Source organism: Anolis carolinensis, chromosome 2, assembly GCF_035594765.1.
Source record: "Anolis carolinensis isolate JA03-04 chromosome 2, rAnoCar3.1.pri, whole genome shotgun sequence".
Classification (NCBI taxonomy): Eukaryota; Metazoa; Chordata; class Lepidosauria; order Squamata; family Dactyloidae; genus Anolis; species Anolis carolinensis.
In genome coordinates, this window is record NC_085842.1 from 168,799,790 (window position 1) to 168,811,863 (window position 12,074).

Below are 12,074 nucleotides of genomic sequence, written 5' to 3' on the forward strand. Positions count from 1 at the left end.
AGATAAGCACCCTCCCCACCAGAGTTGGACATGACTAGACTTAATGTCAAGGGAAACATTTACTTTTACTTAAATTAGACATCTCACAGCTCAGTTCTCAAGGATTAAATGCCCTTCTCACATTGGACAGCTGCAGCAATATCATTCATTTAAGTTTTGTTTAAAAATATGGATGCTTCATGTTTAAAAAGCACAATTTAAACAGAATGGGACAGAGCAAAATCCCAGTCCTCTGCATGCTGGCACTTACGAATGGTCTCACTGGTCATGTATTTTTATGATGGCCATCCCTAGAAGGAATTTAGCACACTGCCTGCTTCATGTACCACTGTAGCCATTCTATAAATCACTTTGTGGTAAAAAGCTTCATGACAAGCAACTCCTCTAGGCATCATCCCTCCTCTCGCCTTAACCTCCCCAGAGACACCTATGCAAATACGGACAATACAAAACTGTTAAGTGTCTTACAAACACATGCACACACATACACACAGGGAAAAGGACAGGGAGGCAAACACCCCTTTATACCTATACACAAATATTTTTGAAGATCGCACCAGTCAATGAGCTGATTTACCCAGAGATTTACAAAAAGGGCAGCTCAGATCTACTATCCCTAAGGAAATGCCTCCTCCTTGGGTGTATATGAAAAAGGGACTCAGAGAAGTAGGAAGACTTGAGGCGACATGAAAACTTGATAACAACACATTTATGTAGAAGTATTAGAACTGACAGTGCTGTATTTTATAATGCTATGTAAGTAATGAGCGGATATATAAAAAAGATGACAGATTTATGCATTTTCTACACACTTTTGGATGCTGGCGCCTATTCCATACACATCCATTCCTCTGCCCTTGGGAATAGGAAACCCTCACAATCAGAGCTTCTTACTCTTTTAGGGCATATGGAACATGCCGAGAAAACTATGGGATTTCTCCTTTGGAAAAAATGCAGCTAAATATAACTTCCACATCAATAGGAAGGCAACCAAAGGTGTGTGTGTGTGTGTGTGTGTCTGTATATATATATATATATACACACACACACACAAACACATGCAATTGTTTATGTATATATTCAGCATGTGTGTACATGCCTATATACATTCTTTTTCACTGGTTTACAGTTTTCCTAATGCCCATTCACACATCCCAATCCACTCTTGGGATTCCAGAAAAATGGCTCAATATCCAAAAAAGAAAAATTCCATTCAAATTATAGAGAGATATTGCTGCATCAACATAGCAAAGAGATCAATATTCCAACACACACACATGTCAATTCAAGTGTGTAGCCCAGAGCCCTAGAGTGCTTCTATAGTGTAGAAATAATGCTGTTTGACACCAATGTAACTGTCATGGCTCACTGCTTTGGCATCACGGAAGTTGTAGTTTGGTGAGACACCAGCATTATTTGGCAGAGAGAGCTAAAAAAAAACATGTAAAACTACAGCTCCTGGGATTCCATAGCACTGAGCCCTGGCAGTTAAAGTGATGTCAATCTGCATTATTTCTACAGAGCAGATGCACCCTAGAATCCTGTTTCCAAACCCCACGAGCACATGCAGAGTGTGTTTCTCCTTTAAGAACCGAGGAAAGTTTCCTGTTCACAGAGAAATGTACTCAGACAGGCGTGAAAAGGATGGAAAGAAGGAAAGGACTGGGGGAAGAGAGAGAGAAGAGTTCTTTCCTTCCTTCGGATTCCAGCGTAAACATGGTAATGAAGCCAAATTAACTCCTTGATGATGGGCATTGAGGAATCTGGGGCATTTGCTGGGAGGGGAAGAAGGGAGTCCCCCTCCCTCCTGAGTTCTCAGAGCCAGAGAATCAAAGAGTTAGAAAGTGCCTCAAGGGCCATGCAGTCCAACTCCTTGAGATGCAAGAAGGCACCATCAAAGCCTTCCCGACAGATGGACATTTAGCCTCTTCAGAAAAGGACCGGGCTTTAGCACAGCAGGTTAACAACTGCTACAGTAAATCTTGCCAAGTGAAAAGTTGACAGTTCAAAGCCGGGGTCGGGGTGAGCTCTTGGCCTTTAGCCCAGCTTCTGCCTACCTAGCAGGTCGAAGGCAAAATGTGAGTAGATAAATAGGCACCGCTTAAAAGCGGGGAGGTATTAAGGCACTTATAAGGAAATGCCAGATGATTTGATCAAGGAGGAAGTTTACAAATAAAAGCTTTTCAGGAGGGAGATGGAGCAACAGCACCCCCCTCCTCCTGTGGCCGGAACCAAGCACGAGCCTCCAAGATGCCGAAGATGGAGAAAAGCCTATATATATTTCTATGTGTCTGTCTTGTCAATGTATAAACGACATTGAATGTTTGTCCTATATGTGTGTTCTGTGATCTGCCCTGAGTTCCCTTTGGGGTGAGAAGGGCGGAATATAATTACTGTAAGTAAGTAAGTAAGTAAGTAAGTAAATAAGACTCCACGGGGCACCGGGAACTCAAAGCTAAGCTTTATTGAAGCAAAGCAGAATTGGCTGGCTAGGAGGATGCTGTCGCCATCCCAGAGCTTCTTTGCCTCTTTTCTTTCAAGCTAGGATTTCAAATAGGTGAATATTCGAATTTTCATCCAGAAAAGAAAAAAAAAACAAGACAGAGACCAAAATAGTCTTTGAGAAAGGAAAGGAAAAGTTCACATATAGAAAGGAGACACCTTTTCCCCATGAAAATTTTTGTAAGAGTAGATTTCCCTTCCTAGGGGCAATTTCTTTCATGTCCTATTGTCCCACACCCGTTCTTAACTAGGACTCGCATGTAAGTCGGATGTTTGTAACTCGGGAACTGCCTGCAATGAGTTTTTGTATTGGGTGAGGCCCCATCCCTCTTTTGTAGAGAAGGCAAAAGACTTTGTGAAAGCACAACTCCCCGGACTGCGGTGGCGCAATGGGTTAAACCCTTGTGCCAGTTGAACTGCTGACCTGAAGGTTGCTGGTTTGAATCTGCGAGAAGAGGTGAACTCCCATCTGTCAGCTCTAGCTTGCAGGGACATGAGAGAAGCCTCCAAGCAGGATGGTAACACATTCGGGGATCCCCTGTGCAACGTCTCTGTAGACGGCCAATTCTCTTATGCCAGAAGCGACTTACAGTATGTTCTCAAGTGGCTTTTGACAAGATTTAAAAAAAGGGCTGCATCTCATTGAGCAGAGTGGTGCCAAGCTGCATTCCTCCCACAGGGCATCCTGTTTTCTCTTTGAGGAAACTGGCTTCCCCGAGGCACAATCAATCCTTGGAAAGGAAAAGCTTGTGATGGGGTGGAGTGGCATATTTAGCAGCAAGCTGAGGGTTGAGAAAAAGAGTCCTTCTCCCCTTTTCCAGCTTACGAGAGAATGTATAGTAAAAGAAGGGGGAGAGTGGGTCAAGTAAGGTGAAGATGTGATTCAACCCAACCCTGAGACGCAGCTGGAAAGGAAGTTCTCTCTCTGCCTTCCCCCCTTCCAAGTCATCTAAAGTTGGGTGGAGAAAGTTTAGAACGATGTCAGACTGCATTTATTGCCCAATGTGTCCAGAATCTGAACCCTCCCCCACTCTTCCTCCTCTCCCAACCTTCTACATCCTCCATCCCCACCTTTTTCACAAGAGAAGCCTAATGAAGGAAAGAATGGGAAAGGATTACTGCAAGTTTTGCGGGCAGTATGGCCATGTTCCAGAAGCATTCTCTCCTGACGTTTCGCCTGCATCTATGGCAGGCATCCTCAGAGGTTGTGAAGTCTGCTGAAAACTAGGCAAGTGGGGTTTATATATCTGTGGAAGGTCCAGGGTGGGAGAAAGAACTCTTGCCTGTTTGGGGCAAGTGTGAACACTGCAATTGGTCAGCTTGATTAGCATTGAATATCCTTTCATCTTCAAGGTCTGGCTGCTTACTTCCTGGGATGTCCAGGGTGGGAGAAAGAACTCTTGTCTGTTGTAGACAAGTGTGAATGTTTCAGTTGGACACCTTTATTAGCATTGAATAGTCTTGGAGATTCAATGCCTGGTTGCTTACTGCCTGGGGGAATCCTTTGTTGGGAGGTGTTAGCTGGTCCTGATTGATTCATGACTGGAATTCCCCTGTTTTCTGAGTGTTGTTCTCTATTGACTGTCCTGATTTTAGAGTTTTTAAAATATGGGTAGTCAGATTTTGTTCATTTTCATGGTTTCCTCCTGTCTGTTGAAATTGTCCACATGCTTGTGGATTTCAGTGGCTGTTCTGTATAACGAAAATGAACAAAATCTGGCTAGCGGTATTAAAAAACTCTAAAACCAGGACACTAAATAAAGAACATCACAGCACTCAGAAGACAGGGGGATTCCAGACAGGAAAAAAAAATCAGCGCCGGCTAACACCTCCTAACAAAGGATTCCCCCAGGCAGGAAACAGCCAGGCTTTGAAGCTGCAAGGCTATTCAATGTTAATCATGGGGATTAATTGCAATGTTCATACTTGCCTTCAACAGACAAGAGTTCTTTCTCCCATCCTGGACCTTCCACAGATATAAGAACCCAACTTGACTAGTCTCCAACAGATCTCACAACCTCTGCCATAGATGTAGGTGAAACGTCAGGAGATAATGCTTCTGGAACATGGCCATGCAATCAGGAAAACTCACAGCAACCCAGTGATTCTGGCTATGAAAGCCTTGGACAACACAAATGGGAACGGAGTTCCTTCAGTCCTCTATGCTGAATAAAGTCTCACATTATATGCTTTGTACTGGGATATATGACAGTGTGGACTCAGATAACGCAGTTCGAAGCAGATAATGTGGGATTTTCTGCCTTGATATTATAGGGCTGTGCGGGAGGCTTGAAGCTTGAAGGACTGTCTCGGGAACGCAAGAGAAAAAAAAAAACCCGTTCAGAGTGGGATGTTAAACTGGGAGCTGTAGTTTGACGAGGACTTTTGACGAGGACGAGCGTGCCTCGGACCGCGAGCTACAACTCTCAGGATTCCGTCGCCTTGAAGCCTGGAGGTGCCAGGCTTCATTCCTCTTCCAGCGGAGGGAAGTCGTGTCCCTAAAACAAACCCGAAGTGAAAGGGAGAAGGGGAAGGAAGAGTTGGGGGGCGCGGACTCACGCTTCTCTCGGAGGTGCCGGGCTGGGAGATGGTGCCGTTGAGCCCCACCAGCGAAGGCAGCGTCTGGGACATCCAGTTGGTGACCATGGCCATGGTGCTGAGCACGGCGCCGATCTTCAGCAGCGGCACGGTCATGGTCGCCGCCTGCGCCTCATGCCCCGCCGCCGGCACAGCAGCAGCAGCAGCTGCAGCCCCCTCCCTCCGCCGCCGCCGCCGCTGCCTGTCGCCCCCCGGGGCTCATGGGCCCGCCGTCGGAGGGGCAGCCACGGCCGGACTCCCCTCCTTCCCCGCTCCCTCCCTCCCTCCTTCGCCCTCTCTCTCTCTCTCTGCTTCGTCTCCCTCCGATACTGCTGCTGCTCTCCTCGGCTGCCAGGGAGAGAGAAACCGGGCGCCCCGCGCGAGCCCTCTTTATAAACGCCCCGTCCGATTGTGACGTCATGGCCGCCGCTGGCCAAAGGAGGGAGGGAGGGAAAGGAGCAAGGAAAAGAGAACATCCTGGATCCAATTACGTTGGGGAATCTGAGCTGTTCGGCTCAGTTAGGGTGATTCCACCATAAATACAACCGAGTAGCAGAAGTAAACTTCACAACCAGCAGAAACTTAGGTGAGGTAGGCTGGGATACGCTTCCACTCAACTGCAGAGTCAGAACTTCAGATCCAAAATATGTCTTGAAGGAAAAGAAATCCGTTCTTGATAGAAAAGATCTTGGAACCAGGCCTGTAGCGGGGGGGGGGGGGGGGGGGGGGTTAGGGGTTCAACCCCCCCCCCCTCCCCAATTTTTCAGGTTATTAAAAACCCTGGTTTACTCATGAATTTCAACTGGTTAACCAAATCCCCATGCTAAGTTTATGGGGCCCTCAGGGGCAGGGCCGTAGCCAGAAAAAAATTTCGGGAGGGGTTTTGAAAATTTCGGGGGGGGGGGGGGGTTGAACCCCTAGCACACACCCCTCCCCGCTACAAACCTGTCAATATCTTTTTTTCTCAGTTTCTGAGAAACTGAGAAGGAAGAAACGAGTGTGGCCACAGATGAAATAACCAACCATTAGAGAAAGATAGATCCATTTCGCCAGAGATGTGGAAGTCAAACCACCGATATTTTAAACTTGTTTTGTGATTTAATGTATTTGTTATTCTTGTTGGTTTTTTTTCTTTTTTCTTTCTCTTTTTTTTTCTTCTTTTTTTTCTCTTTTCTTCTTTTCTCCTTGTATGTTTTCCTTTCCCTAGTATATCTGTGTGCACGTACACTAATATGTCAAAACTTACTAAAAAAGACTTGAATTAAACCTGTCAATATCTGTTTGAGATAGTGCCTGGAGGGACTCTTAATGTTTTGTGTCTCATAGACTTAGCATGGGGATTTGGTTAACCAGTTAAAATTCATGAGTAAACCAGATTTTTTTTATAACCTGAAAAATTTCGGGGGGGGGGGGGGGGTTGAACCCCTAAAACCACCCCCTCGCTACAGGCCTGCTCAGGGGTCCCCAAACTTTTTAAGCAGAGGGCCGGTCCACAATCCTTCAGACTGTTGAGGGGCCGAATTATCATTTGAAAAAAAAAATACAAACAAATTCCTATGCATACTGTAGTGCAACAACAACAACGAAAGAATACAATATTTAAAAATGAAAACAATTTTAACCAACATAAACCTATTAGGATTTCAATGGAAAGTGTGGGCCTGCTACTGACCAATGAGATAGTCAAGTTCAGGGGTCCCCAAACTAAGGCCCGGGGACCGGATACGGCCCTCCAAGGTCATTTACCTGGCCCCCGCCCTCAGTTTTATAATATAATATTTTCATATCAGTTTTAACAATATAATATATTTTATATACATATAATATTGATAAAATATTATAATGTTATACAATATAATACTAATAATAATACCATATAATAATATTAATTATATGTTATATATTACATATATTGCAGTATAGTGGTATAGTTCAATATAGTAATATATAATGCTAATATTATGCTATGCTAATAATATAATATATTGTATGTACATACAGCTGCTCTGAGTCCCCTTCGGGTTGACAAGGGTGGGATATAAATGTAGTAAATAAATAAATAAATAAATAAATAATTTTAGACTTAGGCTCAGCCATAATCTGAAATGACTTGCAGGCACACAACAACAACAACAATCCTAATTAACTTGACTATCTCATTGGCCAGTAGCAGGCCCACACTTTCCATTGAAATCCTGATAGGTTTATGTTGGTTAAAATTGTTTTCATTTTTAAATATTGTATTTTTCTTTCATTGTTGTTGTTGTTTTGCACTACAAATAAGACATATGCAGTGTGCATAGGAATTTGTTCGTATTTTTTTTCAAATGATAATTCGGCCCCTCAACAGTCTGAGGGATTGTGGACTGGCCCTTTGCTTTAAAAGTTTGGGGACCCCTGGTCAAGTTAATGAGGATTGTTGTTGTTGTTGTGTGCCTTCAAGTCATGTCAGACTTTGGCCGAGCCTAAGTCTAAAATTAATTATTTATTTACTGCATTTATTTACTACATTTATACCCACCCTTCTCACCCCAAAGGGGACTCAGAGCAGCTGTACGTACATACAATATATTATATTATTAGCATAACACAATATTAGCATTATATATTACTACAGTAGAGTCTCACTTATCCAACACTTGCTTATCCAACGGTCTGGATTATCCAACACATTTTTGTAGTCAATGTTTTCAATATATCGTGATATTTTGGTGCTAAATTCATAAATACAGTAATTACTACATAGCATTACTGCGTATTGAACTACTTTTTCTGCCAAATTTGTTGTCTAACATGATGTTTTGGTGCTTCATTTGTAAAATCATAACCTAATTTGATGTTTAATAGGCTTATCCTTAATGCCTCCTTATTATCCAACATATTCGCTTATCCAACATTCTGCCGGCCCGTTTATGTTGGATAAGTGAGACTCTACTGTATATTGAACTATACCACTATACTATTATATAATATGTAATATATAAAATATAATTAATATTATTATATGGTATTACTATTAGTATTATATTGTATAACATAATATTATTATCAATATTATATATATCTACAATATATTATATTATTAAAACTGATATAAAATATTATATTATAAAACTGAGGGTGGGGCCAGGTAAATGACCTTGGAGGGCCGCATCCAGCCCCCGGGCCTTAGTTTGGGGACCCCTGCTCCAGACACTATCTCAAGCAGATATTGACAGGTTTGTAGCAGGGGGAGGGATGCTAGGGGTTCAAGCCCCCCCCCCCCCCGAAATTTTTTTTAAATGATTTTTTTTTCTGGCTACGGCCCTGCTTGGAGCTAACTGGTTTACTAATCATAGAATCATAGAATCGTAGTTGGAAGAGACCTCATGGGCCATCCAGTCCAACCCCCTGCAAAAAGCAGGAAAATCTCATTCAAAGCACCCCCGACAGATGGCCATCCAGCCTCTGCTTAAAAGCCTCCAAAGAAGGAGCCTCCACCACAGTCAGGGGCAGAGAGTTCCACTGCCGAACAACTAATCTCATCTTCTCAAGGAGGTAAAAGGTAATATCCATGCAGCTACTTTTTGTCTTAGAGCAATGGTTCTCAACCTTCCTAATGCCACAACCCCTTAATATTTATTTATTTATTTATTTCTCACATTTATATCCCGCCCTTCTCACCCGAAGGGACTCAGGGCGGCTTACAATAGTGGCAACAATTAGATGCCCATACAAATCAATATATAAACAGCACATAAAACAGTTAAAACTATTAAATACATTATGAATTACAAAATATACGTTTCGAACATAAAATCAGATCCAGTCATCCTCACGCTTTGTCCATAGTTCAGTCCGTGTCATCTTTGCCATTTATTGATTAAAAGCCTGGGCACACAGCCATGTTTTTAGGGCTTTTCTGAAGCCCAACAAAGTTGGAATTTGACGCATCTCTCTTGGGAGGGTGTTCTACAGCCGGGGAGCCACCACCGAGAAGGCCCTGTCCCTCGTTCCCACCAGCCACGTTCCTCGTATTGTGGTGACCCCCAACCATAAAATTATTTTCATTGCTACTTCATAACTAATTTTGCTACTGTTATGAGCCTTCGGTGGCTCATTGTGTTAAAGCACTGAGCTGTTGAACTTGTAGACTGAAAGGTCCCAGGTTCAAATCTGGGGAGCTGAGTGAACGCCCGCTGTTAGCTCCTGCTTCTGCCAACCTAGCAGTTCGAAGACATGAAAATGTGAGTAGATCAATAGGTACCGCTCCAGCAGGAAGGTAATGGCATTCCATGCAGTCATGCTGGTTGCATGATCTAGGAGGCATCTATGGACAATGCCGGCTCTTCGGCTTAGAAATGGAGATGAGCGCCAACCCCCAGAGTCAGACATGACTGGACTTAACATCAGGGAAACCTTTACCTTTATCTAATCCTATCTCTAGTCTAGCTACTCATTGAGGTCTGGAAACTTGATTACACAAGAGACTTGTGCAGTCCAGGGATGAAACCCAACAGTTCCACAGCAAGGGGTGCAGCTGCTACACTGTAGAAGCAACGCAGTTTGACATCACTGCCATAGCTTGATGTTATGTTGCAGTTAGCTAACATGTACCAGAACTCTTCAGCAGACTAGGTTAGAGGCCTTGTAAAACTACAGCTCTCCTGCCATGGGATCTTGGGGTCTCCTTCATAGAATTTAGGATGCAGCTACAGCAGGCATGGGCAAACTTGGCAATGTTGGCCAGGTGGGGCCATCTTCCTTCCAAAAAACATGTTTTACAATGGATTTTGCTTCTAACTTTGAAGATGTTCTGTTTCAGAACAAAGCAATGTTACACATCTTTGGAATGAATCTTGCCAAGAAATCCCTATTTTGTTATAGATCCATTTTGGTACAGTGGTCTAAATGTTGAACTAAGGCTCAGGGAGACCAGGGTTCAAATCCCTGCTCAGCCATGGAATCCCACTCTGAAAACCTTTGACAAGTCACACACTCTCTATTTAAGGAAGGCAATGGCGTACTTCCAAATAAATCTTGCCAAGAAACCCTAGAAGAGTCTTGCTTCAATTAAGCATCAATGTGAAGACATATAAGATCAAAGTGGTGAGTGAATCAGATTAGGACTGGTGAGACATAAACTCCTAAACTTTAACAAGAACTTCCTGATGATAAGACCTGTTCAACAATGGGATAGGCTGCCTCGGAGCATGGTGGAGTCTCCATCTCTGGAGGTTTTTAAGCAGAGGTTGGATGGCCATCTATCAAAGGTGCTTTGATTGTGTTTCTGCATTACAGAAGGAGTTGGACTGAATAGTCCTTGACATTTTTCCACTTCTATAATTCTATAATTCTATGACACTTAAGTTCAAATCCACATTTGGCTATGTAGCACACTGGGAAACATTAGGCCAGTCACTGCCTCTTAGCCAAGCAAAATAAGGAGAAAAATAAATACATCAAATTAACAATAACAAGCACCATGATAATAACTGTCATTTTAATGTCTGAGTACAAATGTACATCTGACTATGAAGTACAGCATGTTATAGTGTTACCTGTCATGATTGCATTTGCTTGAATCAGCTACTGGACCAAGATACAGAGTCTGGCTGTATAGAGTGTCATATTAAACAGGTATAGAACAGACATGTGCAAACTTCGGCCTTCCGGGTGTTTTGGACTTCAACTCCCACAATTCCTAGCAGCCTAAGGTTTTTGTAAAACTGATTTGCCTCAAACAGTTTTACAAAACTGCAAACCCCTAGTAAATTGAAGTTGCATTTTGCTGATTGAGAACAAGCAATATCAAACTAGGAAGCACAGAGAAAAAGGAAGCACGTGTCAAAGCTAACTGATTAATGCTCTTTTCTGTAGCTAGTAACCAAATAACCTGTACTATCTGGGTTGGTGAGGCTAAGGGCATGTTCAACTTGTTAAACAATCTTTATGGCACTCATAGCAAATAACACCATCAGCAAACATGGAGCCACAGAATTTAGCTGGGGTCCACAATGAGTAGCTAGAGTACGCAGACATAGGGCCTAATCTGAATATTACACTCACTAGAAACAATATAAAAATCTGTCTTGGTCTCTGCTTGATGTGTTTAAGGGCATTGAATGTTTGCCCTATGTGTGTATAATGTGATCCGCCCTGAATCTCCTTCGGGGTGAGAAGGGTGGAATATAAATACTGTAAATTAATTAATTAATTAATTAATTAAAATTAAAATTGCCGAGCTTATTGAATACAATGGGCCTTGATTCTGAATGTCACATAGAAGCTCCATGCATTCTTAGGCATGGAGATTCTATGTGTTCCTTCCTGTTCCACATTTGAGAGAATGGCAGAAAATATCACATCATAATCATATGTTAAGACACATATTGAGGCTGATGGATCACTCACATTTCTATGACTCAATTGCCGTCCTTGATCTGTTTCATCTCATTAAGCCCTGGCTTCATTTCTTCTCCTCTAATGCATCCACAAATGAAGCCAGGTAGGTTAAAGTCATTACACTTCCAATTCTGTGGATCAAAATAATCAAATTGCAATCTAGTGGTTTGAGAAAGACATTCTGGGATAATGCACCTTATTGCCATTACACCAGAGCTGGCCTTAAAGCCTGTGATTTAAGTCTATGGAGCAACCCCAGCTTTGAAAAGTTTGTGAATTACAATGCATAGGTTCCCAGCCCAGTCTCCAATATAACTTTACTGATAGTTGGCTTCAATACAGTTATAAATATTTTAGACATGTTTTTCAGGGCTTCTGAGAGCCAACAATAAGGGAAGACTTGGAAAAGAGATGTGGCACAGCCGTCATTAGGAATCTAGCATCTGCCATATTTATGAAGGCAATATGCTGGCAGCAATGTTCACACTTGCTTCGACAATCTGGCTCCATAATGTATTTCTGTTGGATCACACCAAGCAGGCCTCCAATATTCAAAAGTGAACAGATTTTGAGGTGAGAAAACACACCTTGGGCAGATTTGGGAATGTGCC

At 42.7% G+C, this 12,074-nt stretch overlaps 1 protein-coding gene across 3 annotated transcripts in view; it reads right to left on the bottom strand.

Moving 5' to 3' along the window:
- olfm2 (olfactomedin 2) overlaps positions 1-12,074 on the bottom strand; it is a 309,049-nt gene that overhangs the window by 222,692 nt on the left and 74,283 nt on the right. Inside the window, exon 1 of one of the 3 annotated variants that reach the window (XM_008114446.3) lies at positions 5,062-5,585. The exons of 1 other annotated variant lie outside the window; for it this stretch is intronic. In XM_008114446.3, the coding sequence (XP_008112653.1) occupies positions 5,062-5,196 (135 nt within the window). In that variant the 5' untranslated portion in view covers positions 5,197-5,585. Of the gene's footprint in view, positions 1-5,061; positions 5,586-12,074 lie in introns of those variants that run through there. One more of the 3 variants, XM_003223216.4, reaches the window with a different exon arrangement.